The sequence below is a fragment of the Serinus canaria genome, chromosome 3 (assembly GCF_022539315.1).
Source record: "Serinus canaria isolate serCan28SL12 chromosome 3, serCan2020, whole genome shotgun sequence".
NCBI classification, from domain to species: domain Eukaryota; kingdom Metazoa; phylum Chordata; class Aves; order Passeriformes; family Fringillidae; genus Serinus; species Serinus canaria.
In genome coordinates, this window is record NC_066316.1 from 67,687,106 (window position 1) to 67,714,093 (window position 26,988).

A 26,988-nucleotide genomic window follows, 5' to 3' on the forward strand; every position below is an offset into this window, starting at 1 on the left:
ACAGCCATTTTTCTTCTGTCAAAAGCAAAAACTGGTACATAAACAGTACAGATTTTTTTTCAGTTATTATGCATACTAGTACATTACTGAATAGTATAACAGTTATCACAAAAGACAAGCACCTAATTATTTCTGCAGAAGGCTCAATCTCCATGCAATAACATTTGACTCTGATTTCTTATAATCGTTGTATTTTATACATGCTCCATTTTATCAGCTTCCTAAGCACTAAGTAGCTCAGCTACTACCACCATTTCTACAACCATGTTTACTTCAGTGCTATTTCCAGAACTCTATCAATTAAGGAATTACACCAACAATTTTCCACCTATGCAGTTTAACTCCATATGAGTAAGTGAACTATTATTCCCTATTTTTAATTTTAGGGGAAGAGAAGTAGTAAAAATAACATTAAGCCTAACAAAAGTGCTATTACAACAGTAACTGTCACTAGATAATGTGTGAACAGTTAGATTAACATTAATAACATGTATACAATACATACACTCACATTTCATACAAAAGAATGTCTCACTCTTATGATGATCTAAAAAGCTCAAGACATAGGGCTACTTTCACCAACCACTAAATTACAGCTTCTGAGAGAAGAAAAGGGCAGAAAAAGGAACAGAACAAGAAAAGGGGTGTTAAGTGTTTTACATGCAAGTTCCTGAACGAAGCTTTTGATTCCTGCTGCTCATGGAGTAAAACTCTACTGAGCTTGGCCAAGGGCTGCTGCCAGCCCCACGAGTGACCTTAGCAGGTTGTATCTTCCGTGGAGCTCCTGCTGCTCATTGCTGAGTTATGCAATGCAAGACTGGCTGCAGGCACACAGGGGCACAGAGAGGCAGTGGCAGGACCAGGAGCCCAAAGAGCATCCTGCCCTGGCTTCCCCCAGGCTCACACCAGGACCCTTCATCCCTGACAGCTCCAGCCTGTGTCTATGCCCCAAGGAGCCCCGGGGGGAAGGCAGGCAGGAGCCCAAGCCACAGGCACAGAAGAGAAGACACTCTGGCCTGTTCTCCCCAGTCTGTCCCAGGAGTGCCTGAGCCCCCATGTCCAGGTGTGACACCCACCAGGATGAGTCTATGCCAAGGCACTTTCAGAACTGAGGAAGAGTACTGACCTGGGTCATGGGACACACTGGGGGAAATGCATTTCAGGATTACACAATTAACTTATGGGAGGAACCAGGGAGATGTTTAGGGGTTTTGGGGAGGAACAAGTGTGGAAAAGTAAGAATTACGAGAGAGTAAAAAGCATTGCCCATATGTGAGCATTTTTCTGGCCAGTACAGTCATCTCAGTGTGCCCAGCCCCTGACCAGCACAGCCTGTCCTGTCTGCTTGCTCAATTCCCATTTAAACTTCTCCTGGTAAAGGCATTTGTGCTCATATCTGAGTATCTGAAACCAGCACATGGAAGGATCCACATTGCAAATATGTATACATCTATTATAAATACAGATATACACATTCACACTACCAGAACTCCATTCTGTTCAGCTAGAAAGGGGAGTGAGATGACACTGGTAGGGCTGGGTTCATGTGAATGGTGCTATCTGAGTGCCTGTCAGTTAATCTGTGTGGCCAGCTGTGCACACATGTGTACATGAGGTGTGCATGTGCACTCTCTGTGAGGGTGCCTATAGGAAATATTTTCAGCCTCAGTACTGGCTACACCAGGGACACAAAGCTGCAGCAACTTCATGGCTCTCTGGCTATCAGACCTGGCCTGAGATTTTCCCAAACACTTAGGCCTTATACTTAAAATACACTAGTGCTCCCCTTCTGGTCCAAGCTTGTATTTTCAGCAAGTTGCACTTGTCACACAACACAATTAGTTCTTTCTTACATCAGTCAGTGAAAAACTAGCAACATAGCAAATCCCAACAGAGCCGGCTAAACAAGACATTTCCAATTCTGAAAGTCCAGTTTTAATTCCACCATCGTAGCAAAGCAGTTTTCATGTACAGTGTCCACTTGGCAACAGGTTTGTCCTACTGAAGAGCCACTGTAGCATTTACTCCCAGCTACTATAGAGTTAACTGAGGAGTCATCAGGAGCTCTGAATTGTATCAAGGGGTAAGAAGGCATTGCACAAAAATCCTGCTGGAGATGTCCCTGTCCCTGTCACTAGTAGCTTTTATACTGATAAAAAGACATCATCCCATCATAAGGAATACCTCTGGGAAGCCCTGGACTTCCTCCCTAAGACTAGCACAGCATAAGAGTTGCTAGGACAGGACACTTTCCTTACAGCAACTGGAATACAAGTTAGGGAGCTCAGCAGCTGTTCTAAATTTCCATGAAGTCCAAATGTCTTCATGGAAAAAAAAAAAAAAAAAAAAAAAAAAAAAAAAAAAAAAAAAAAAAAAAAAATCCCACCACTCCCAGACTTCCATGACTGATCCCTAAACAGAAATCTGGAAATTTGTTGTGCATCGCTTGACCTTGATAGCATAACATAATGTAAACTAAACTAGTACTAGGTAAAAGTAATCAAATAACTTGAATTATTAGAATGCCTGCTCTTGAGTAGTGTTGGAGAATTTTCAAGTAAGACTGCAAAGCAAACAGACTGCACAAGTAATTAACTACTGGGAGCGCAGACAGCAAAAGAACAGAGACTGTTCTTTAATTATTCTGAAATTATTAAAAAGTAAACTATAGCAGGCATGTTTCTTTAGCTGAAGTGTTTCAAAGAAAAGCTGTTGACACTCAGTATTCCCCAGCCAGCCCAAAGAAAACAAAGAATCAAAAGGCCTGACTGGTTCCAATTCAGGGTGCAGACTGGAGGGCAGAAAGTCCTGTGGCTTGTGCTTCATTCAGTGAAAAACACTGGGTGCCAAAGAAGGATGAAATCAGCAGTAATGTGAAGAGTCCTTGGCAGTTCAAAGCTGATAACAACCACCCCACCAGTTCTCTAAGAATCCATCTCCAGAAGAAGGTGGCTGCTGTTCAGGGAGTTCCTTTAAGGGAAACAAGAGAAGCTTTACTGTACAGGGAATGCATACTCAGCCCATGAGAGGAAGTGAATCGGGAGCCTGAAACTGAGGAATTGCCAAGTATTGAGCAGGTGTGTAAGATCTGAAGATTGGTAACTCTGCAGGTATGAACAAGACAGGAATTGCAATACCAAAACCAAGCAAAGCATTAAGCTGATAAGCTCCACCACTAAAGCTAGTGTGGCTCTGGAGCCTTGTGTTTCCTTTGGCAGCAGCAAGGTAGAGAAAGCAAGAAAAGGGGAAGAAGGAAAACTAGGCAGATTTCTTGGATGACAGGATAGGAGCAAAAAGATTCTAACAAAATGAAGCCCTATACAAGAATGTGTAGGTGCAGTAGCTACCCAAACAGAAAGGGAGTAATTTTAATAACAATTCAGGGAATAGGTCTGAAAAGCATATTTTAATAATTTAAGTGGCATAACAGATGAGAAACTGCTATTGTGAAACAGAGGCATGTGTTCTTTCCCTTTTTGTACAAATGCAGAGACATGGAAACATTACAACTGAGCGGACAATGAATGGGAATGCCTGGGTGTGGAAACACCAGGAAGAACAGCAGGAGAAAACAGCAGCACGTGTTGACCACACCTAGATAAGCAGATCAAAGATCACAGTACATCTACATACCTAAGTCAGTAAAACAAGGCCTACATTTACACTATAGTAGGGAACAAACTATAGGTTAGGTCATTGAGAGATAACAGTGGGAAGATAAACAACAGGACTGAAGATAAAAGCAGCCAGGAAAGGGAGACAAGAGACTGAGCAAATTCTAATCCCAGTAATGACTCAGAGGAACAGGATTAAGAGATCCTCACCAGTACGATTTCCTATAGGGTACAAAAGTCCAAATTCAGCATGTAACTACTGACCTAAGAAAATCCCAGCAGACATGAGGATTTTGATAGCAGGAATCTCCCATCACTCATTGCATTGGGAGGATTTCTAGCAAGACCATTTTGACACATTCATCTGGGTGGTCTGGTTGCCCAACAGCAGGTATTGAGTACATGGGTAGGACTGTGTGCATGCACAGGGGCGAGGGTTGGTTAGGTTTTGAGCTGAGTTTAAGACGAGTTTTTGGGTTGGTTTGTTTTAATTTTAAAAATTACCTCCCTATCTTCTAATGGCTCATGATGAACTTTGCTTCAACATTATTCATCATTTAAATGGAAGGAGATTAATGTGACAGGTAAGAGAGGAAAAAAACATATACAGTATTAACAGGGGAAACAGTCCATAACTTCCATCATCATATCATTCAAGCATTAAGGAATTACACGTACCAACCATAGTACAGTCTATTTTATGTCTGACTCAACCTTTCCCACTATTTGGCTGAGGAAAAAATTTTGTTGCAGGAGAAATTCCTGATTTTCTAAATAGCATATAACACTAGCTTCTTGTGAAACAAAACCTGATGCAGCAATTTAAATGCCAAACCGCTCCAAATTCAATCTTCTTTTAAAGCTGCAATTTAATTAATTCTCTCCCTGGGTATTCCTGGCTTATGAACATCCCAATTTAAAGACCAATTCAGATAATTCCATGTACCAACAAAATTATGTAGCATTTTAATACATTCTTAGCCAGTAAGTTACATGTGGTCTCTGACTTTTAAACTAGACAATGCAATGTCACGTCATGTGGCATGTCACTTGCATCCTTCAGTCATTTCTTGGAATTACTTACTCAACCCAATGACATGGGCAAAAAGTAAGAGCTGATAAAAGGCAGTGAAAACAACAAAGTAAAGCTTGTTAAAAAACAAAGGGAAACTAATTAAGAATAAAAATTTTATCTAATAAGTTATTCTGCATGAATAATGATCAGCTTGTCAAAATTCATACTGTTTGTTCACAAAGCTCACAGCTGGAAACAGGAGGGATATTTCAGGTCAGGAACGAGGTTCCTTGGCAAAAACTACACAAAGAAGTTTGCACAACTCCTGCCAACATCATGCTTAGCTTGAGGCAATGCTTTAACTTTCAGGAGCTCTGAAGTGAATCAGTTAGAAAAAAAAAAAAAAAAGGAAACACCAAAAAACTTCTACCACAGTTACTGAAGGATTCTGGTAGCTCTTCAGCCAGTTTACTACTCATAAGAATATTACAGATTTCATACGAGAAATTACAGAAACTAGAAAATTAAACGAAACTAGAAAATTAAAATATTAAACAATATCATTTTTACATGTTTCCCTTCCATTCGTAAATGCAACTAGGGACAGCTCCTTAGCAGACAGAGGAAAAATTCAATGAAGCTGCTCATATTCAAAATGGCTACTGTCAAACTGGGCCATTCCTGCTTTTCAAAAGACTGGAAGGAATAAGGCATGAAAGTTTCTATCAGTCCTCCTCTCTTGCTCCTCACCCCCAGTCAGAAAGTATCTTCACATAACCTTGCCAAGGCAAACAGATGATGTCATACACAGCAGTATGGCTGAACATAAATAGTAAGTTTCCTGACAATCAGAACTAAATACTTGCTAGGTGCAAGTTGGTAGAAGCTTCAAGACCACCATTCTTTTCATGGCTTTAATATAGCCAGATAAAAGAAAAGTATTATTTTTTTAAAATATAGGGATAGGAAAAAAACCCTTTTTTTTTTTCTTGTTTGAGGGGAAAAAAGACCCCAGCATTTCCATGTGGCAAAGATACAACTACGAATTCTTTTTAAAACTACTCCTCAAGAAGAACAAAGGCTCTTCAGTACATAATTAGAGAATTTATATTTTCAAGTATGTTTTCTGCATTTTGCTAATAAACTAGAAAAAAACTTACAAGAAGTGAGAGATGCCTTATTCTTTTACAAGGTTTATTTCCTTTCTAAAAGACTACTCTTCTCCCTCATCTAATTTTTATTCTAGAAAGCACTAAAACAAAACAGAAGTAGTTCTTCACCACAATGAGGTCACCACCTCTGATACAAGACCTCTTCAAAGCAGCTGAATATCATGAACTTTTGCACATCTAAAAGCAGCTTTAAATACTTATCATTCATCAAGCAATCATGAATCCTGCGATTGAACTTCTTTTGAATAAAAGGATTTAAGAAAAACAGTGTTTAGATATAATCACCTATCGAGAATTATCTGGATATGCTAAAGTAACATGCCATTCAAAGTATGTTTAAGAAGGAACTTCTAGCAGCTTTCAACAAAGGGCTCATCCATCACAAAAGATTCTTAGAAAAACAAAGTTTCCATTTGATAAGAGAAAAGCCCTTGGAGGCACAAATAATGTTGGTTAAAGAAACAAGGAGGGGTCAATTTAGCATACAGAGAGCAGTTACAGCAACATCCAGAAGGAATCCATTTTGAGTCCCTTGCTGTTTGGCAATATTAACTAATCACCTGGAAAACAGAGAAGAGGTGAAGAGACAAAATTCCTCATCTTGAAACACAAACTCAGGTGACTGCAGCTGAAAGGTGTTTTTTTGTTTAGTTGGCTTTATTTTGTGGTTTTTATTGTGAGGTTTTTTTAAGAGGGTATATATGGATGATCTAATAAAGTAAAAGTAATTTACTTTTTAATTTTTCATCAAATAAAAATGGGATGGGACTCCCAAAATTATCAGAAAGCACATTTAGAACACAAGGAAGCATGGACTGTGGTAAGAAAATAAGCTTTAATGGTGCATCCTCTACAACTGAACATTCTGAAGTCCACAGGTATTAAATGCAATTGATGTCAGTCAGACTTCAGCCTCTCCAAGTCCAAAAATCAGACTGACCAAGGGGAAGAAGGTGTACAACAGCAGAAATTACTTTTTAAGCTTTGTAAGCATCAATTACTAGTAACTTGTAAGCATCAATTACTAGATACAGAACACTGTCTTTGATGAATTTCCAGTGTGAAAGTCTCTTACTAAGCATTAAAGACATACAGCTGGTTTTATAAGAGATAACACGTATTAAAAGAAACACTTCACATGCACCAACTTGTATCACATTGGAAGGAGGGACTGATATGCTGAAGGTCAGGCTGCTATGTGCATGGACCTCAACATGCTGACAAAAGGGACAACAGCAGACAGAAGGAATTCAGAGGCACCTGGGATAAAAGAAAAGGAGCCAGTACAGACTGCAGGTCAATTGCTTAGACAGCAGATTCGCAGAAGGGGACATGTGGGACCTCATGGACACAAGCTGAATGTGAGCCAGCACGGTGCTCTTCAGCAATAAAAACTGACTGCACTCCAAGCTGCATTAGCAGGAGCATTACCAGCAGGCTGAGGGACATGGGCACTCCATTTTCATGAGGCTCTATCTGCAGCTGCTCTGAGTTTTCTGTACCCCAGAGCAAGAGACAGAAATTGATAGATTGGACTGAGAGCAGGAGACGGCCGCCAAGATAACTGAGGGCTGGAGCACCTAATGATGGAGGGAAGACTGGCAGACCTGGGGGTTTTCAACCTTATGAAAAGTTTTGGGAGGCACAAGGAGTGCAGATCTTACTGACATCTACAGTTACCTAAAAGGCAGAGAAAACGTAACTACACTGCTCAAAGGTGCACAGCTATAACACACGAGGCAGAAGATGGAATATGGGATCTCTATCCAAACTCAGACAGACAAAGGCCCTGAGTCATCTGACCTGACTGAACTTGCTCTGAACAGGAAATCCAGAGATCCTACCCAGCCTATCATTAATACAGACACCATAGCTAGAAGTTTTCATAAGCAAGGCTATTTCCTCTAAAATCCACTGCCAGTGAGCTTGAAAGGAAAGGTCATAAATCTTCCTTGCAAATTAACAGGAGGATCCATGGACAGCACAGCCTTATAAACAGAGGTCTCAGAATGTTTTTATGAAATGAGTTTCTTTTCTCCATAGCTACCAAACACAAGGAAGAAGATACAACAGAAATAACAAGCAACCACATTTTTTGATAAATTAAACATTCTGTAGTTTACCCTAGAGGTTTGTTCCCATGTGACTCAAGTTTATAACAGTAAATAAAATTTAATTTGTAATAATGAAATGGCTGCCAGAAAATTACAGAATCTATTACATATTTCAGTCAGCTGCTTCCAATTCTCCTTGGGAGAGTTCTCATACCACTTAAGGCATTACTTTAAAAGACAGAATTTGAATTCAATTATTCAAAAATCTTTATAATCAGGTTTAGCACCAAGTCAGTTTCTTTTCTCAAGCACAGTCATGCCAGTGAGAACACTGACACAACACGACCACTCATTAGTCACAGCAAAACAAATCTCATTTTAAAAAAGCAGTAAATCACACAGCCAGGGATGCATGCAATAAGTTGTGTGCAAAATAAAAGCCCCCACTGCTTCTTATTATGCTGTGTTCCTGGTTTTCATTCAAAAGTTAGGGTCTGGAAGTTGTATCGAGGCAGGGGTTGGTCCCTTGTCCTGTGACTTCCTACGTGGGAGAAGAGGAAATGGCCTCAAGTTGTACCAGGAGAGGATATTGTGAACTGCATATTAGGAAAAATTTCTTCCCCAAAAGGGTGGTCAGGCATGGAGAACATGCTGCCCAGGAGGGTGGTGGAATCACCATTCCTGTAAGTGTTCAAAAAACATGTGGACGTGGCATTTGGGGACACACTTTAATGATGGACTTAACAGCGCTGGGTTAGTGGTTTGGGCTTAGAGGTCTTCTCCAACCTTATTGCTTCTGACTGTACAATATGTGTAGTGAGTCTTTTGCATATGCTAACTTCATAAAATTCAGAATTTGAACCATCTGGGTTTAAAACCAACCTTCAAGTGCTCAAGAAAGGTGTAAAGCAATTATAATTAACTCTAAATTGGAAACAAAAAGGCATTGGGAAATACCAAATCAAGGAAGTCTCTACTAGCAGTAGTCCAGGAAATTCAAAGAGAGCAGTGGGGAAAAAAACAACATTCTTTTCAATTTATTCTGCTTTTGATATGCTGTACATAGTGCAATACTCCTGACCATCAAAAAATGCCAAGAATAAGCCATTTTCTTGTTTGCACAACTGCATTCGTGAAGACCTGTAAGTTTGAAATAACATACTTCTGCATTTTGTACCAATCTATTAAAAGATTTTTTTGATAGATCTAATTCTAATTACTCTAATATTTTCACTATCAAAATTCAATTCTGCAACGGCAAATACATACTGTATCAACTTTTTCCCCCATAATAGATTTGTTTCCACTGTGTGCAGCTCTTATTAAAGTTGTTTTTAAAAGCACTGGGGCTATGCTGTGGCAGAAATAAATCTGCAAACAGTAGGCTGGGTTTGATTCTGCTTTTGTACTTTCCTAAAAGTGTGTGTCTGCATTCAGAAACAGAAGACACTGAGTGCAAAAGGAAATGCTGTTTCCTTCTCATGTGTTGAAAATAAAACTGTGCATTTGCAGCAAGTACCTGTGGCAGTACATAGCTCTTACCCTTCCACTGTTACCAATCTGTGGATGATACCTGGATGTTGACTGGAGGAGGGCTCTGAAGCCTCCATCCCACTCGGAATACAAGTCAAACACAACTTACAGGGATCACAGTTTGTCCCTAAAAACAATATCAGTAATAGTGTCCTTATATGACAAGTCTGCTATATCCTGATCTTTTGAAAGTAGTTAAAAGAAATGGAAGGAGAATAAATAAAGCTTACTTTTAAGCTGAGGAAGTTTCAAACAGAGATTCCACAATAAAGAGACTGGCTACAGGACAGAAGTGCAGTTCTCATTGACAGGCAGAAACACATTGCATGAAACAATTACTTCCAATCAGAGTACTTAATCCAAGTTAACCCACAATATTGTTATCACTTTGCCAGAATCCCTGTGGAGTTTTGATCAAACATATAATGTATCAAACATGTAATATAATAAACAGTGTAAAAAAATCTGAATGAGTATATACTGTTATTTGTAAAGACCAGGAATTTGAAAGAGAAATACAGATTTTTATAGCCTCAAAAAAATGCATTGGCTGCCCATAGCAACAATCTACAGAGACAGAAAATATCTATCAGGACAGAAATATCCAGGAGCCCTTAAAATACTCCTTAGTTATCCTGCAATTAAAAGGTTTTGAAAATTAGTAACAGGCATTTTATTCTACAGAGAAAAAAATTTACATGTATTTGAGGCTTGCTTGCTTATCTAGGTATTTTTGGGCTCTGAATCAGATATATGTGTAGGGGAGGAAGCCTGCTCCCAGACCCAGTAGAAGACTCCAGTGAGGTCAATGCCACTGAGCATGAACTATGAATGATGACTCCTAACACCTCCTCCATGCTGCTCTCCCAAGGCAGAGCAGCAGGACCACCAGTGAAAAGCAACAAGACTTTCAAATACCAATACCCTAAAGCCAAAAATCACAAGGCCATGCAGTTAGGAAGAACTCAGAAAGAATTTTGGATACTGCCTAAGTCATGTCAAAAGAAGGAAAATAAGGAAAACTGATGTAAATGTCACAGGGGAGACTGTCTAGAGCTAAAAAGCACAGCCTTTGTCTATGTCCAAATCACAGGACCAACCCAAAATAACATCACTTCAAACCTAAAATGGTTTGGTCATTCAAACCAGCAGTACATAGTGTATCTTACCGCACATACCTCCTACCGCTGTACTGCAGCGGTCAACTGAAATTGACAAATTTCAGTCTCCAGCTTAAACTTCAGTTGATAACAGTAAAACTCATAAGGGTGTCCCAGTTTTAGCTGGGACTAAACTACAACAAAGGGGAAAAAATAATATTTATCTCCACTGCATATATTTCTATACTGCAAAGTTCAACCGCAATAGTTAAGAACAAAAGACTGAAAGCTCAGCTGCTGCTCATTTGTGGTTAACCTTTTTTTAATAGTTCACTAGTTCTGACAGCTCCATAAACTTACAAAACTAATTTATTTAAGAGCTAAGATCGCCTGCTCAGCAAGCAATTATCCAAAGATTAGAGTCTGGTAATTCATTTATTCTCTTCAATGAGCAGAAATAATAGGAATTGGGTTTCTGTGACTTTAAGCAGCTCATGCTCATTTACCACCAGATGCTCAAAGTCATCACAATGAATCAGAGCAGGAAAATACATTAATTGGATTAAGTGTTACTTCTACATTTCCTTCTTTCCACTTGAAAGTGGAGAACATCTTACCTCATTTAACGTAAGGAATGTAAATGTAAATGTTATAAGAGTAGTAAAACTATTAAAATAGCAGCAGTGTATTTCCATTTTCCTGCATTTCTCGTCTGGTTTGAGAGCTCAGAAAAGCAGAGAGCTGCAAACAGAAACTGTAGAATTCATCTCAGCAATTCGCATCAGTAAAGTATCAAGAGCTGATACACACAGGAACTCAGGAGACCTGACAATTTGCTGCTGAAGATCAACAGCACAGCAAAATCTTGAGATTAATTGTCTAGATAACATTCTTAAGGAGAAATCTGAACCATTTCAGGAAGGAAAAAACCAAAATTATTCTTCAAGCCATTTTCTAACAGAGCAGCACTGATCTTTCCAGATACTGCCCATATACAGACAATAACTGTTAGGAAAAGAAGGAAGTGGCTCTTCATTTCCATGCAGATATCCAGCAGTGCCACTGGTTGCCTACACCTGTTTAAGCCAAAACCAGGCAGCATGCTATTCCAAACTAATTTCATAGCAACTGGTCTATTTCAAGAGAAACTAAGAGAATTACAGAACAAAACAAAAACAAACCAGTCAAAAGAAAAAAAACAAAAAACCAAACACACACGGCCCCCCAACACAAAAAAAGGCAGAATGTTCAAGTTAAATAAATGATAAAAACAAAAGAGAAACATTTTCATATATAATATATATTGAACATTTATAAAACTGAGTACCAATGGGATTATAATCAGGTTTTTTTACATCAAGAGATCAGAAAACAATGTCTTTGGCTTTCAGGTTCAATTTTTCTATTGTTTCATTTAACCTCTAATACCAACAAAAAACTAGCTACAAATTGTATCTTGCTACAGCTAAATACCTTCAAGTCTTAACTACTGCAAGGTCTTCTTAAGTGGTTTCCTTAGAATAAGAAAAAAACATAACCAGAATGATTCCACTTGTACTTGGATATATCCACCTAAAACCTAGTTAGATTATTTACTATTAGTCAGCTTCCTCCTAAAAAACATTCCAAATTTAATTTACAAACATTTGTTTATCCTCCTGAGATGCAACTAATGCATGAACAAAAGCCTCAAATAGCATATTAGCCCTGCCAACACTTAGGAAAAAAAAAAAAATTGAATGGCAGGTACCAACTGGCATCTCTCAGATACTTTGGCAAAGAATTAGGTCTTGCCATGACAAATTTCAGAGAAGCAATGCACTGCTTCAGAGAGGAAGCGATTTGCAGTTTCCAACTTATACCAAATGTGGGACTCAGCATGAATTCCCTCTCTGAGAGACAGGACATAACTGGCTGGCATCTATGTATGCCAGCAGCTCTATAACCGTGCCAAGACCAAAACTGGAAACAAAAAGGTTAAAGGGCAGTGGGGAAGGGGGTGGGGAGGACACACCAAGCAGCTCTATCTTGCCTCCAAGAACAAGTTTTACAAGTCCACCAGTGCAGGCTGGTAAACTACTCCAACTTTCTGAATGTTTTCACTCTGTTTTTTTTATTCTTCTTTGTAGCCTGACTTTGCTCATCAAGAAACCACTCAAACATACCTGGAAAAGCTACCTACAACTACCTCATATTTGGAAACAGCTGAAATGGATCCAGCTCCTATAATTACAGTGTAACTGTTGGGAGTTATATAAATGAATTTAAGCATTTCAAATACAAGAAGAATTTACCTTTCAAGAATCATTCAAAAGTGTTAGCCATGAAGTCAGCATCAGCCTGTTTTCCATATGCCATGATAAAGATCATACAACATCACATGGAAGACCCATCAGCAAATAGAGCTAAATTACTGACTACATACAAGATCAGAGCATCAAAGAGTTCTATGGGGCATCGCTTTCTGTATCGATCCTATCTGGCTCTGATAAACCTTCAAAAGAAAGAAAACTTTAGCAATAGTCTCCTAAATATCCAACTAACCAGGTTGGTAAATGTGACCTCTAAGTAGCATGGACTGGTGTGCGTGTCATTGCAGATCCTGTTAGAGCAAAGACCACAAAGATGTACCACATACTCATGAGGGTAAGACAGCACTTTTTGGTGTTCTACAGGACACCTGGAGTTGGATTTGACTTGCATGCAAAAGCACCCGAGTCAGGATGCCTGTGTGAGTGAGGAGTCAAAGCTCCCACTAGAGGCAGTGGAGATCTAGGCAGCACAGCTTGGGTTAACTAGAATTTCAGCCCACCCTAAAGTTAAAAGCTGGCATCTGCCCAGCTGAGTAACTCTCCACAAACCACTAAATGTACTCCACAGACCTCCAGCTAATATCATCTGCCAGTTGAATTCCATAACTTGCCAGTTTTTTCCAGGTGTAACACCACTCTTGCATCACTGCCTGAAAGTGTGCAACAAACACAGACAAGCAGAGCAAAGCTAAATAAGAAAGAAAAAAAAAAAACACTAATGAAAGCAAAATGCACATTATTGGTTCAGTCTGATGCCAAGCATCACTGAATGACTGGCACCAGTGCCATTTAGGAAGACTGTGTCTCACCTCAGTATATATCATGCCTTTCAGAACATAAAAAACCCTCCAACCATCACATTTGCTTCGGCATTACCATAGTGACCCAGTTAAAAACAGGAAAAAAGGTAAGGCAGAGGAACAACTATATATAGCTTACCCATTTATTATTTTAAAACAGGCCAAATATAACTATCTGGGCAAAAATGTACATATAATACTTGAAACTCTCCTTAAACTGGAGACAAGCATATGAACAAACCAGCTCTAAAAGCCTGTGGTCTTCTATCACAAAATATTTGTGATTGTAAGACACTTGTCTTACACTAAACAGAAATGCATTACTTCCAGAATTTCATGGAAGCTATGACCATCTAAGCTAAACCACTTGCACACAGGAAAGTGCTTTACAATTATGAAATTACATAATAAAAAAAAATTGAGAGGTAGCTAAAGACAAAAAGTAACTGCCAAAGCAAACAACAATGCCAAAAAAGCATAGCCGTAATCAGGAGCAATACGACTTGGTTTAGAAGACAAGCAGTTATGTGAACAAGCAAATCTGTGTGGATGCAGCATTCCCAATGGAGGGTGGCTTAACAAGATGTCCTACTTTTAAAATAAGCAAATACATTTGATCTCCTCTTCACCAGTCCTAACAGTAAGTGGAGGCTCCTTTTTCCTTCCTGCATTTAGTCTAGTCCTGAACTCCACTCATTTTAACTATCATTGTTTAAACACTGCTAAGCCATTCTGTAAATACTTCTTAGCCTCCTGCTAAACGTTTATTCACTTCCCCAATCACTAACTGTTAATCCCAGGACTCAATTGACATCTGTTTCACCAAAGCTATACTCAACACTTCACTAAAAGGTTGGCCACTTCAGCCACTTATTCAAGAAAAAAAGGACTTAATTCATTATATAATTTCACACTTGGTGGCAAGATTACCTTGAAATGAATTCACCACTCCCAAGCTATGAGTTTTGCACACAAGATAGGTGGTAGTTCTGACAATAAGGGCATGGAGAGCCTGAGAGAAAGTTAGTTCATGACCCCTGTGATTTTTCTGTCATGCAATTTAAAATTCATAAAAAGCAAATAAACTGAAAGGAAAATCATATCCTGGGGTGCATCAGGCACAGCATTGCCAACCAGGCAAGGGAGGGGATTGGCCCACTCTGCTCTGCATTGGAGCAGCCTCACCACAAGTCCCGTGTGCATCTTTGCAACAATATAAGAAGGGTATAAGTGTTAGAGAGCACCCAAAGGAGAGCCACAAAGATAGTGGAGAGTCTAGAGGAGAAGCCCCATACAAGAAAGGACTGAGGTCACTTTGTTCATCCTGGTGGAGACTGAGAGGAGACCTGGCAGTCTGCAACTTTCTCATGAGGGGAAGAGGACAAGTAGACACTGACCTCTTCATTCTGATGACCTGAGGGAATGGCCTGAAGCTGGGCCAGGGGAGGGTTAGGTTGGATATTAGGAAAAGGTTCTTCACCCAGAGGGTGGCTGGGCACTGGCACAGGCTCTCCAGAGAAGTGGTCACAGCACCAAGCCTGACACAGCTCCAGAAGAGTTTGGACAATGCTCTCAGGGACATGGTGACTGTTGGAGTCACCTTGTCCACCTTACTCTTACCCATTTCTAAGCATGACCACTACTAATTATCTTTTAGAGTCCACTGAGCCTCCCCTACTTCACATTTTAGTTTAACACACAAAAGAAAAACGGTAACCAGGTTTAAGTCATTGGAACCAAGTTGTGGTATCTTAGTCACAGAAAATCTTCTCTTTCAAAAAACCAAGTAAGTGTGTTGAAGAGGAATTCCAGAACAGTTCATGAAGCACTCTGCAAAAATGAAGAAAAAGCAGAGCCCTAGCCCTCTTTTGTTAAAGCGATGTCTTAATAAAAATAATGAAAGTATTTTCATTTTACGAATGCTGTTCATATTTTCCCCATTTTCTCCACAATAAACACTGACCAGCAATCTCGCAGGCTGAGATCCTACCCAAAAGAACTAGCACTCAGAACCCAGGGAATTCACACTGCCTGTAAACAGCAAGTTGTGAGAAATGCTAAGATTTATCACCTTTAGAAGACAACCTAATTTCAATACGAAAATTTGCTACAAGTTTTAAGTTTCTGCCGTTTGAATTCTGACTCTTAATTTAAAATCTAGAGGAATGCTGTCCCATTAAGAACCCACATCCTTTTTTGTCTAAAACTCTGGAACAACCACATAGGTCCAGATGGAGGCAATTTTAAAGACATGACAAAATTTTTCAGCTGGGTTTTAAGTTTACTGTTTATAGCAACTCTCTTACCTACTCTGATCAGGAAAATATGCACCTGGAATACTGGTAAGTGGGATACCACATCAATAAAAAAGAAATCTCAGTTGCTCAGAGACAGTACCCCAAAGAACAAGCTGCAGAGTAGTATGTAGAATATCTGCCTTTCTTGACCTGAATTTTCCCAATACAATTATCCTTAATAAATAAAGCTAAACTATCTACAAAATATTTTAAAATATTTTAAAATATTTTGACCAATTGCTGAAATATTGACATTTTCAAATAAAAAAGTTATTGATATAGTATACCGTTGGTGGCACAGACCTCAATGCAGAGACTGAGCATAACATACATTAAGTCAAATGCATTAAACCACATATACAAAAGATCAATACTGCAGCATGAGGTTGTATAAATTGCATGCAACATACTATTTTCTTTGCCTAATATCAGAAAATGAAAAAAAAAAAATCAGAACACTAGAGCTGGGCCACGCTGGCTAAACTTCTGACTGCATACAAAGACTAACATTGTCCATACCAATTTTGTGCAGTTCTACTCCAGCCTTCCCACTAATTTACCCAATTCTGTCCCAGTGCCCCCACACACCTTCAAGGATCAGTGATTTCACTGCATGAAACTAAATGTTCATTAAATTGCTTCACTATGAACAAAATACTTTTATATGTACAGAGGTGTAAAAAGCTGATAATGCTTCATGCTTCAATTTGTAAAAAATGGGGTTACTCTGATAGGATTAGAAAATACATCCCAGGCTTGCACACCTAATCTTCCAGAAAATGTCCTAGTGTTTATTTAATTTTCTAGATCACTGCCAGTACCCAGCTGTGGCAGAAATTATAAATTGAGAGTTCTAATTTCTTTCAAGTCTGGAATGCAATGCTGGGTTTTGAAGAGCCTAAGCTAAATAAATATTTCAAAGGTAAGAAATGACTTGAAGTTATAAAGAAACAAAGGGCAACTTCAAATTCTCTTTTGTGTGCCAAAATAAAGGCTTTCTTTAAAGTACATACCTTCAGTTTTGTCACACACAAGACAACTTAATCCAATGAACTCAAGGGGGCACAGGTAGTATTTTCACAGATAAATTGAAGGAGAATCAAAAAGTCATCATATAAATAATACACTAAAGATTCAAAAAAATCTAGCTGTACTAAATGAACTTTCTGATAGGGCTATTACTCTGAACCATGACACATACCATTGTCATGTCCAAAATATGCACCACAGTTCAGGCTCTCAATTTCAATCTCTTGTGCTTTGAGGTTAGGAAAAGCACTGCTACCACACCTCCCTTCTTCTCATAAAAACAAGCAGCACTGTATAGAAGCAGATGCCATCAGCCAATTCCAACCACTTTGAAACTACTACAGCATGCACCAAACTGGAGCACAACGACAGCAAACAAGCTCAGTCTGACCTGTGGAACCCATTGAGATTGTTCCATCCCCAGCATGTTCAGTTACAACACAGGATCAAGTTACTGTCCTAGAAAGCCCTGGCTGCGTACCCCAAGCACACTTAGTGCTTCCAACTCTTTGGACAAGAGCTACAGGCCTCCTTGGACCAACCAAATCCATTTGTTTTACACCCATGTCCTTGTTGCTCACTGCTCATTCTGCATGTCGCTTTGGTGCCATCCAGACTCTAATCTAGAGCAGACTAAGCAGCTCCTTAAGAGACAGACACATGGCTAGTACACACCTGGGTACAGAAACCAAACAAGGCAAAGTCACAGAAGTCAGTCCAAGGACAACAGGCAGATTTAGAGTGCTGATACCAGAGACAACACAGACAAAAGTCTCTAAAAAATACAGCCCATCTCCAACATCTCAAGTCACTCGGGATCACTTGGTAATGAATACTAACCTGCTCTTTTCCTCTTGAATTCTTTGACTCTTAAGCTTTCAATGCAACATAGGAAGCGCTAAAACTAGGACATCTCTAATTAGAACAATCTCTTTTGATGTTGTAGTTAAATAAAGTGGGGGGTTTGGGGTTTTTCTTTCTTCAAAACAGACTTTCCTACCTGGTATACAAGAACACTGTTCCTGGTTTCATATAATGAATGTGCCACTAAGAAAGCTGTGTTTTGGTCCAAAAGGAAGGACTGATCCTTCATTCTAGACTGCAAAAGCTTAAAGATCATAGTTTATTTAGAATATTTATATCATGTTTTATCCTTGCTCAGTTACAGCACTGATAAAATACAGCTAAAATTATGTGGTACCAATATCAACATACTTCTTTACAATGAAGTATGAAGACTTATTTTATTTACTCAATGCATTTTCTATTGGCAATGTTTTTACTGAAGCATCTTGAAAAAATGGCTAAAACCCAGTTTAGGAGCCAGAAGACAATCTTTACTCCTCATTCTACAAATCTTTTTTCAGAGGACAACTGGTAGAGACTAAGAAAATTAAATTAATAGGTTCACATATTTTGAATTACTTATTATTACTCCAATCTATGTTCTTAAAAATGCAAAAGAAGAAAGAAACTATTGGGTACTTGGAAGATATATACGAAGTACAGCTCTGCTGAATAAAGCACACTGCAGAAGATAAACAGCAAAGATTGCACTACTTGTGGTTACTCAGAAAAGAGACAGCAAGGAAACTGCTTTACAATTTCCAGTCTAAGTACAAGTCCCTACCATCTAGGTAACACCATGTTCCATGGGATTATAGACATGCTGCTGATAACAAAGAGGCTGGGCTCAACATTCCAGTAATCCCTTCCTGTGTGTGAGAACAAACTAGCACTGATCATTTTTAAATTGGTCCCATCCTTACTAAAGGGCTGCTATTAACTTAGCTATTAGAACCAGTCATTCCTATCCAGTTCCCACGAAAATTAAAAGCAATATCCAAAACAGAGCTGCTGCTATTGTAATAAATTATATTTTTGAAATGACAACAGATAGTACAAGATCACAAGGGAATGTTTTCTAAAAATTATCCTTTCTGTATATATTTGCTGAAGGTTGAACTGAAGTGGTCTAAGGCTACATGGTTTGTTCATAAAATTAAAGAATAAAAAAAAGTCTGTGGAGGACATAAAAAAGAACCTATATCATTTTTTCACACAAGGACTATTTTAAAACCAAGCAGTTATATTATCAGTGCTAGAGTAGCATGGATGCAAATAATCACTGCATCTCCTTTCCTGGAGTTCACAGAACAGCAGCAACTTCAAAATCTGTAATTATTTGCTGAGCATTACAGATGAATGTTTATTGAAAATCCTTATTTTTCTTAGCAATACAAAGCAAGAAAAGTTAGAATTTTCTGAATATTTTTCTCATTTCAAAGCATGATCTTTGATGTGTAGAATTCTATTAAAAGAGCATGGCAGGCAGCAGGCACTCAGACACCTGAGGAGGTGTGTGCTGGTGCAGTATTTACTGCACCAGTATTTTACCAGTATTTACTTTACCAGGTGAGGGAAAGGTGGGAGGGGGTCAGCACAAAGCACGACACAGGAGATGACAATGGATTGACTTCACCATCTCTGAGACCTTCAAGCATCAAAGCCTGAAACACCAACAATGCCAAAGGTGGAGCAGGCAGTCTGATTACGGCTGTGAATCCAGCAAGGGGATGCAGAGATCAGGGAACTGGAGCATCTAACACAGAATTGAGAGGCTGAGAGAGGTGGTGTTGGTTAGGTTCAAGCAGGAGTGCTGCAGGGGGCAATCTCAGCATGCACAAAAAACCCAGGAGAGGATGGGAACAGACTGAGCCAAACTCTTCTCAGTCGTGCTCTGATAAAAAGCAAGAGACAATGGACACAAATTGAAACAGAGAAAATTCCATTTAAAGGTAAGAAAAATCTTCTTTGCTCACAGTAGCCAAACACTGGCACTTTGGAGGCTGTGGAGTCTCCATCCTTGGATCAAAACCCAACTGGGCAAGGTCATTAGATGCCTGCTCTAGTAGACATTGCTCCAAGTGGAGGCTACAGTTTGTTATTATCTCTAATTAACTCAGACTGGCTAAGAGTAAATAGACATATATACATATTATGCTATCATAGTTTAAGAACAGTGCTTCATTCAAGACTAGTAACTCAATAATATAAAGACAGAACAATAATATTTAAACTTCAAGATGGCCTTCAATAACACCCCTTTCAGGAGGCTAAAAAAATCATCATAAAAGAAACTGAACATTATTACAAAATAGAAAGTGTCCAGGGACAAGCAGACTGTGTTGAAAGATGAAATCATGTTTATGGGGAGGCAAACACTAAGCATGGGTATATCTTCCTAAGTCTAAGAAAAGGTTTTATTAATAGACATACACATTTTGCTAACTTCCCCTTTAAACAGCAGTTACTTAAGGCAACTCAAAAATGAGGAAGGGATCTGAGAAACCTCAAAGAATGGTAGCCAAAAAACAGATGAGTAAGATGGCATTGAACAGACTACAGGGATCAATTAAACAAAACAAAGTTGAAGAGCAAGGAGTAATGCACACTGGAAAACTTCAAAGTCAACTAAGCTTCACTGACTGCAGGTGCTAATAATAAGCAGCAAGAAAAACATTATGTTATGTAAATAATGCAAAATAGACAGCACAATGTCATTAGAGTATATCACTCATGCCAGAAAACAGCAAGGCCTCATTTTGTATCATGACACAGTACCTTTCTTCTCTGCATTAGAGTTAGAGCAACAGATATATTGACAAAGAAATAACATTGGGAGTATGAAACATATTTCACATGCGACGAAACTATAATGAACAGAGTACAGTAAAACTTTGTATTTCAGTGGATTTGTATGAAGGAGATTATAGAGGATATAGTTTTGTCTGACAGGCAGCACACCAGAGCTCATAACTTAAGGCATGTGGATTTAATGCAGAGCAGTGACAATTGCCAATCATCTTTAGAATTCTATAGGGATTTTTCATCACTATGAAATTCAAGTACTGCCTCTAAAGAAAACCACAAAAATTAACTGGTAACTAGCTTTCAGACATATTATGAAGATTATTCTCCCTAACAAAGCTGATTGTTGCAAGTTAACCTGCAGTTGGAACAGGAAGAACCTAACCAATGTGAAAGAACCTAAGAAATCACCCTGCAAAGTAGTTGACAAGACTACAAGAGAAATACTCCAAAGGTATAAAGACATTGCATATGTGCATGCAAAAACAGTAGTGATATTAATCATTCTGATCTTAACAAAGACAGCATGGTACAGAAATTGCCTTCAACTTTCCAGTTTGACCCAATCATCATATCAACTACTCCAGAATCTTCATTTACATAGGTATTTATAATCACAACACCAGGTCAAAGGAGTACAAAAATGACTGCAGCTGAATAAAATGAAATGAATATTTTATATATCAGGTTAGAACTCACTGTTGGTTCGCTGCTCTGGTTTCAGTAGCCACGCAAACATGAGAAGGAAAATAGACTACAGCAGCACTGGTAATCATATGCACCATATAAGCAATTCCATTGTTTCCTTGTGTAGCCATTTTTTTGTTCAAAACTGAAGTCCAGCTTTTTGTGGAACTACATCGTCCACTGCAACGTAATCCTTATAGATCAAGGTGTTATAAAGTAGTACCCTTCCTTGTACCTCACACAAATTATACTTGTGTACTCTGATAACTTCTGTGTTCCAGATTTGACTTACCACTTCTTAAAAAGAAAAGTCAGTTGCTCTCTCATAAGCCATGTGACACAGGTCCAGCCTGCCAAAGTTCCCAGTTTACTAGGTACAACACCCTGTAGATTTAGAAATGTAAGTGTGGTTCTGAAGGACAGTTACACAACAAGGACTTGAATTATATCAAAACTGCTGATGGTCTTTATCTCTGGAGGAAAACTCAGGAAGATATGAAAAGATTGAAGGAAAAAGTAAAGGAAAACTTCAAACTCTCCTGTGAAATTATCTGTTGTAGATCTTTGTAGTCATTCAACATTATCTCCTCAGTATTTGAATTACAGCCTGAATGTGAAAGTAAAATCACAATTCTCCTTCCTGCCTTATCGAACTCTCAGCAATCCAGGGCCAAGAGTTGTGATGGTGCCAACAGTGTTGAGCCAGTCAATCAATCATCCTGATATCCAGATATGTCACCAAAGGCTGCACCTAAGAGAGCCAAGCCCAGAGGCATACAAGCACACAGATAAACCAGTCCAGGCAAGGTGTTTTCCAGGAACACTAGCTAACAAAGCAAACACATGGATGCACAACTCTAATAGTAGTACATGCTCGCTGTGCAGATGATACCTGCACACACAGGTGTACTCAATACTTGTACATGAGAGAAAAATCCAGGACAGTTACAGAACCAGCACCGCAAATCATAGAACAACTGCAAACATTGCAAAACATAGAACAAGGAGCAATTAAAGTAGTGGAACCAGTAATTTTATCTGACTTTTTTTTTAATGAAACCTACCATTTTTATCTCTGTTGCCACTAGAATCATAGCATTTATTTGCCTTTTGAAAACAAGTATGGGTTCATACTCACATAAAAACCTATACAACAGAGGCAACTATCAAGGGAGCAAAACACAGGACTAGATGGGGCTCACACAAATATCTGAGATAACAACAGGACTGGCTCAGTGCCCCTCATCCCCACGTGACAACTCCAACGGGGAAAGGAACCAAGTGCTCGTCCTGTCAGACCCTGGACTGGTCTGGACCAAGTCCTTTCCCTTCAAGGGTGATCAGACTACAGCTGCATTTCAACACTAGAGGCCAGCTAGGTCTGCCCTATTTCCAAGGACCACGAGCCTCCTGCACTTCACTGCCATTGTTTTTTTCCACCCAACTCGTTCCTCAAACACAATGAACTATAAACAATGAACAGAGTAGTTTCCTGAGACTTCAGGCACACCTTTCTAGAAGTTTTATACTTACATTAGGGGCCTTTCCTCATCTGGAGTTGTGAATCCAGTAGTTTTTGAACAAAAATGGCTACACGAGGAAGCAATGGAATTGCTTATATAGTGCACTACGTAAGCAAAGAAATTTGTTTTTTGCTAATACAAATACCAAAATACTGTGTACTAGTTACAGTCACAATTTTTTTTCATAAGAAGGTGTCCCTTGAAGGAATTTTTGAACCCTCTATGACCCACACGTTTTTTGATTAATAATCCTAAATCCAGCAACAATGTTAATTATAGCTCTTTATCTTATTTATCCAGCTTTATCTTATTTATGTAGCTGGTGCCACATGCTGTAAACTACCCTGCTTATACTTTTGGTTCCTTCCACTCCTCATCTGCAAGGCATACTCACTTCTTGACTACATCTTCCTCCATTCTGCCTCCTCCGTTTTTGCCTTTCACACTGAAAACCACCCACCCATCTACACTAACACTAACAAAAATAGCACAGCCTATGTTATTTAGTGCCCTCCCATTTTGCCTTGCATTGGCTTTTAAGATATTTCACTATGTTATTAAGAGATACCAAAATCAGCTTTTACTATAACCTCCTTAATTCCTCTTTTCAGGAAAAACACCAGGCAAGAGATGACTATTGACTGGTCCCAAAAGAGCAGGCACATAAAAACCTCTGGCAACACATGTGCTCTTGGCAACAGCTAAGTAATCCTGTAGTTAAAAAAAACACCCTAACAAACCACAAACAGACCTGAATTCTTTGGTACTGGGGATCAACTGCAAAATTCCACAGACACCTGTGGTCCTCAAAGAAATTACCTGGAATACTCATGCCCCTCAAAAAAACCAGCATTTCAGATATTAGAGAAATAATTTCTTTCCAGAAGTAACAGACGATTAAACTTTGCTTTCCAAAGCAAAGTTCCACAGCAAGAAAACTTTCATTACAAATTCCAGTTTTCCAATTCATTAAACTTGACTAACTCAGTTACCACTGCCAGGTTTGAGTTCCAATCAGTCCAAACACAAGAGACCCAGCAGACTGAGTATTTGAATCAGGGAATGATCAGGCTAGACTTTTCTCTAACACTACAATCATAAGTGACTTTTTCCTTCCACTACCCCAACTCATCAAGGTACTTTTGGGAAGGGAAAGAAAAGGAATGTTTTTTGTCTGCTGTGCTTTTGTTTACAGGAGACTCCATGTATTTGCAGTCCTCCTTCACACGAACACAAGTCATCTAGTCAAGGCAGCTATCTTGCAGCATTTCCCCCAGTTTGAACCAATTTGGATGAGAAAAAAAAAAAGAAAAAGCAGAATTAGTGCCTTCTGCATTACCCAAACCAGAATACATCTGACAGAGCAAAACAAAGTGCAGCTGTAACTATTTTTTTCCCCCCTTCACATCACTTAAAAAGCAATACAGGAGGTGCTGGCTATATCCAGGACTCAGAACTCTTCCTGCTCTTCTAAGCAGGATGCAAACCTTGGCTCTAACGCCAGGTTCCAATTCCCCACCCCTCCATCCCCCGTTTTCTGCAATTGGGCAAATTTTCAAAAACATGAGTGAAGCACACCCACAATCTCGCCTCTGACATCAGTAGTGCAATTACCCTTCTGGAAGGCAGGAGATAATTTCAGTCTTTCTCTTGTTGATTATTTTGACTACTGCACTACCACCTAAAGACCTTTTTATTTTTTCAGTACAAGACAACAATTTTTAAGAGATTGTTACTACCAAACAGATACTCAGAAAAAGCAATTTTTACACTTCTGTACAATGAACAGGCACAGTCTTAGCCACCCATTTGCTTATGCATTTCTGACTGGCCAGGAGCTCCCAGGTCAGCATACAAATGCTCACAGCAAGTTCTCTGAATCTCATTCTTCTCCTGCTAAGGAGCCTAGGCACCTACTTCTGGATGTGCATTTCCCTTCTGAGAAACAGGCACTGCCCAGCCTGATGTGCAGATGTAGTTTCCCATCTTCCTAGCTCAAGAGCATTGGGGAATACACCTTGTACATCACTGCAAACCGTTTAAATGTTGGAGAGAACATCACTTAATGCTCCAGCACAGCCTTTCAGCTTTCCTACTTCAGTCTAAATACCTGTCCTGGTTTTCTACTTCAGACAAAAATAGTTATAAGGCTGCAGGAGGAAAAATTAACTTCTTAACATCTCAACTTTAGGCCCACTTATTCAAGTATTAAGGAAGACATAAATTTCAAAAGGTCTGTAACACCCACTCTGTACTGAAAAAGTTTTCTAGAAGGCTTACAAGTCTGCAAGGCTAGACATTTTTTTTAGAAATTAAAAAAATCATAAAAGACAGTGTTTATTTTTCAGTATTTCATTTTAATAATTCAACACGAAGCTATGGTTTATGTAAGTCAACTTTATTATTTACTATAATAGAATATAATTTTAATTCTGCTCCTTAATTTCAATTGTTGTTATGCCAAGGGCCAAAAACTGCATTTCCTCAACTTACAAAGTCAGAGCACAAGACACTTTCCACACATAACTTACATAAAATAAAACAGAATGCATGCTAACCTTTTAACTAAGTGACACTTAGTGTCTAAAGTGCTTTAGATCAGCAACATGTGAGAGTGTTGTTAATGTCTTTAGAGTTTAGTAAATATCATTAAGGTCACTGGTGAGTTGTGTGACACTGGTCGCAGCAGGAAATCTGCACATCAATATGCCGGGTTTGGCAACTGTCAAATCCATTCTCGACACATTTTAAGTGTCACTATACCCCACTCTTAATTGATCATTTAGACTAACCTTTAGGCTAACAGGGGCAGGGGAATAAAGGTTTCTGCGACCAGAAGTGTGCATTGTAACCCATCATGCACGACAGCGGATGCCTAAAGATCCAGTTGTGGAAGAAGAGAGTGCACACCTGCTCCTCACCCGCGGCTTCTCCCCCGATACCCCCGGAGGTCGCTGCCCGGGGGACAGGGCTGCGAGGGCGCACCCTGGCAGGGGGAGCCGCCCGTCCCCTCAGGGGGTATTCCCGAGGGCCCCAGCAGGCTGCGGCCCAGCCCGGCCCTCCAGAGGGGTCTCGCTCCTGCGGCCCCACGGGGCTCGGACATCGCCGGCAGCGAGAGCCCCCGGCCGGGACACCTCCTGCGCTCGAGCTGCAGGCGGGGAAGGCCCGAGGCCGAGCGGGCTGAAAGCCGCCCCGACCCCTTTCCCGGCCGCCCCTCACCTGTTTTGAAGACCAGCTGCTTGTCGTCGGGGCTGCCGAAGAGCCGGAGCATGGAGACGAAGAGGACCCCGCATGAGTTCTGAATGCCGAAGACGGCGCCGTTGCACCACATGGCGGCCAGCATCACCACCCAGCCCCAGCCGCCCTCGGGGGGCTCCGGCGCCGCAGCGCTCCCGGGGCAGCCCGGGCTGCCGGGGGCCTCCTCAGCCGCTGCCCGAGGCTGGGCCCCGCTCTCGCCGCTCCCGGGGCACCACTCGCCGCCCTTCTCCCGCCGCGGCTCCTCGCCCGCCGGCGGGCCGGGCAGGGGTGTCGCGGCGGCAGCGGGGTCTCCCCCCGCGCCCTGCTGCTCCAGCTGCTCGTTCACCGGCGCCATCCCCGGAGCGGGCGCGAGACCCTCCAGGCGCGCCGCTCTCGCCTTCCTTTTCCTTCTCCCGCTCCTCGCGACCTCTCGTCCCCCGCCCGCTTCAGCCCCTGGCCGCAGGCATCCTGCAGCGCTCGCTCCGTCTGTCTGTTGTCTGTTTATCTGTCCGCCCGCCGGCGTGCGGGACCGAGCGAGGCCAGCGCACACCCCCCTCTTCCCGCCGCGCCGCCGCCGCTTTATTTTAAAAGGGGGGCTCCCTCGGGGGCGTCAGCGACAAGAGCGCTTCCCTCCGCGCCGATTGGCCGCGGGAGGGGAGGAGGGAGGGAGGGAGGGGGGCCGGGGAAAGGCAGGCGAAGCCACGCTCCTCTCCGGCCCCCCCCACCTCGCCCGCCGCTCTGGCTCTCCGGTGGAGGGGGTGGAGCGGGGCGGGACCGCGCCGTGGCGGCGGTGGCGGCGAGCGCACCGTGCCGCGGCCGCCCGGGGAGGGGAGCGGGGAAGCGGAGGGCGAGGCTGGAAGTCAGCGGTTAACGGCCGCCGGGAAGGGGGCGGGAGGCGGGCGAGCGCCCCGAGCCTGCACACAGGTACCGCGGACTGCCCTCGGCGGTGCAGAGCGGTAAACAA

The 26,988-nt window shown here is 40.7% G+C and overlaps 1 protein-coding gene across 1 annotated transcript in view; it reads right to left on the reverse strand.

Annotated features, from left to right (window-relative positions):
* The window catches only part of SLC16A10 (solute carrier family 16 member 10), a 66,455-nt gene extending 39,800 nt beyond the window's left edge, over positions 1 to 26,655 (reverse strand). The window contains exon 1 of the mRNA XM_009097139.4: positions 26,007 to 26,655. Coding sequence (XP_009095387.1) covers positions 26,007 to 26,379 — 373 coding nt within the window. The 5' untranslated portion in view covers positions 26,380 to 26,655. The remainder of the gene's footprint in view (positions 1 to 26,006) is intronic.
* Between the last annotated feature and the right edge of the window lie 333 nt (positions 26,656 to 26,988).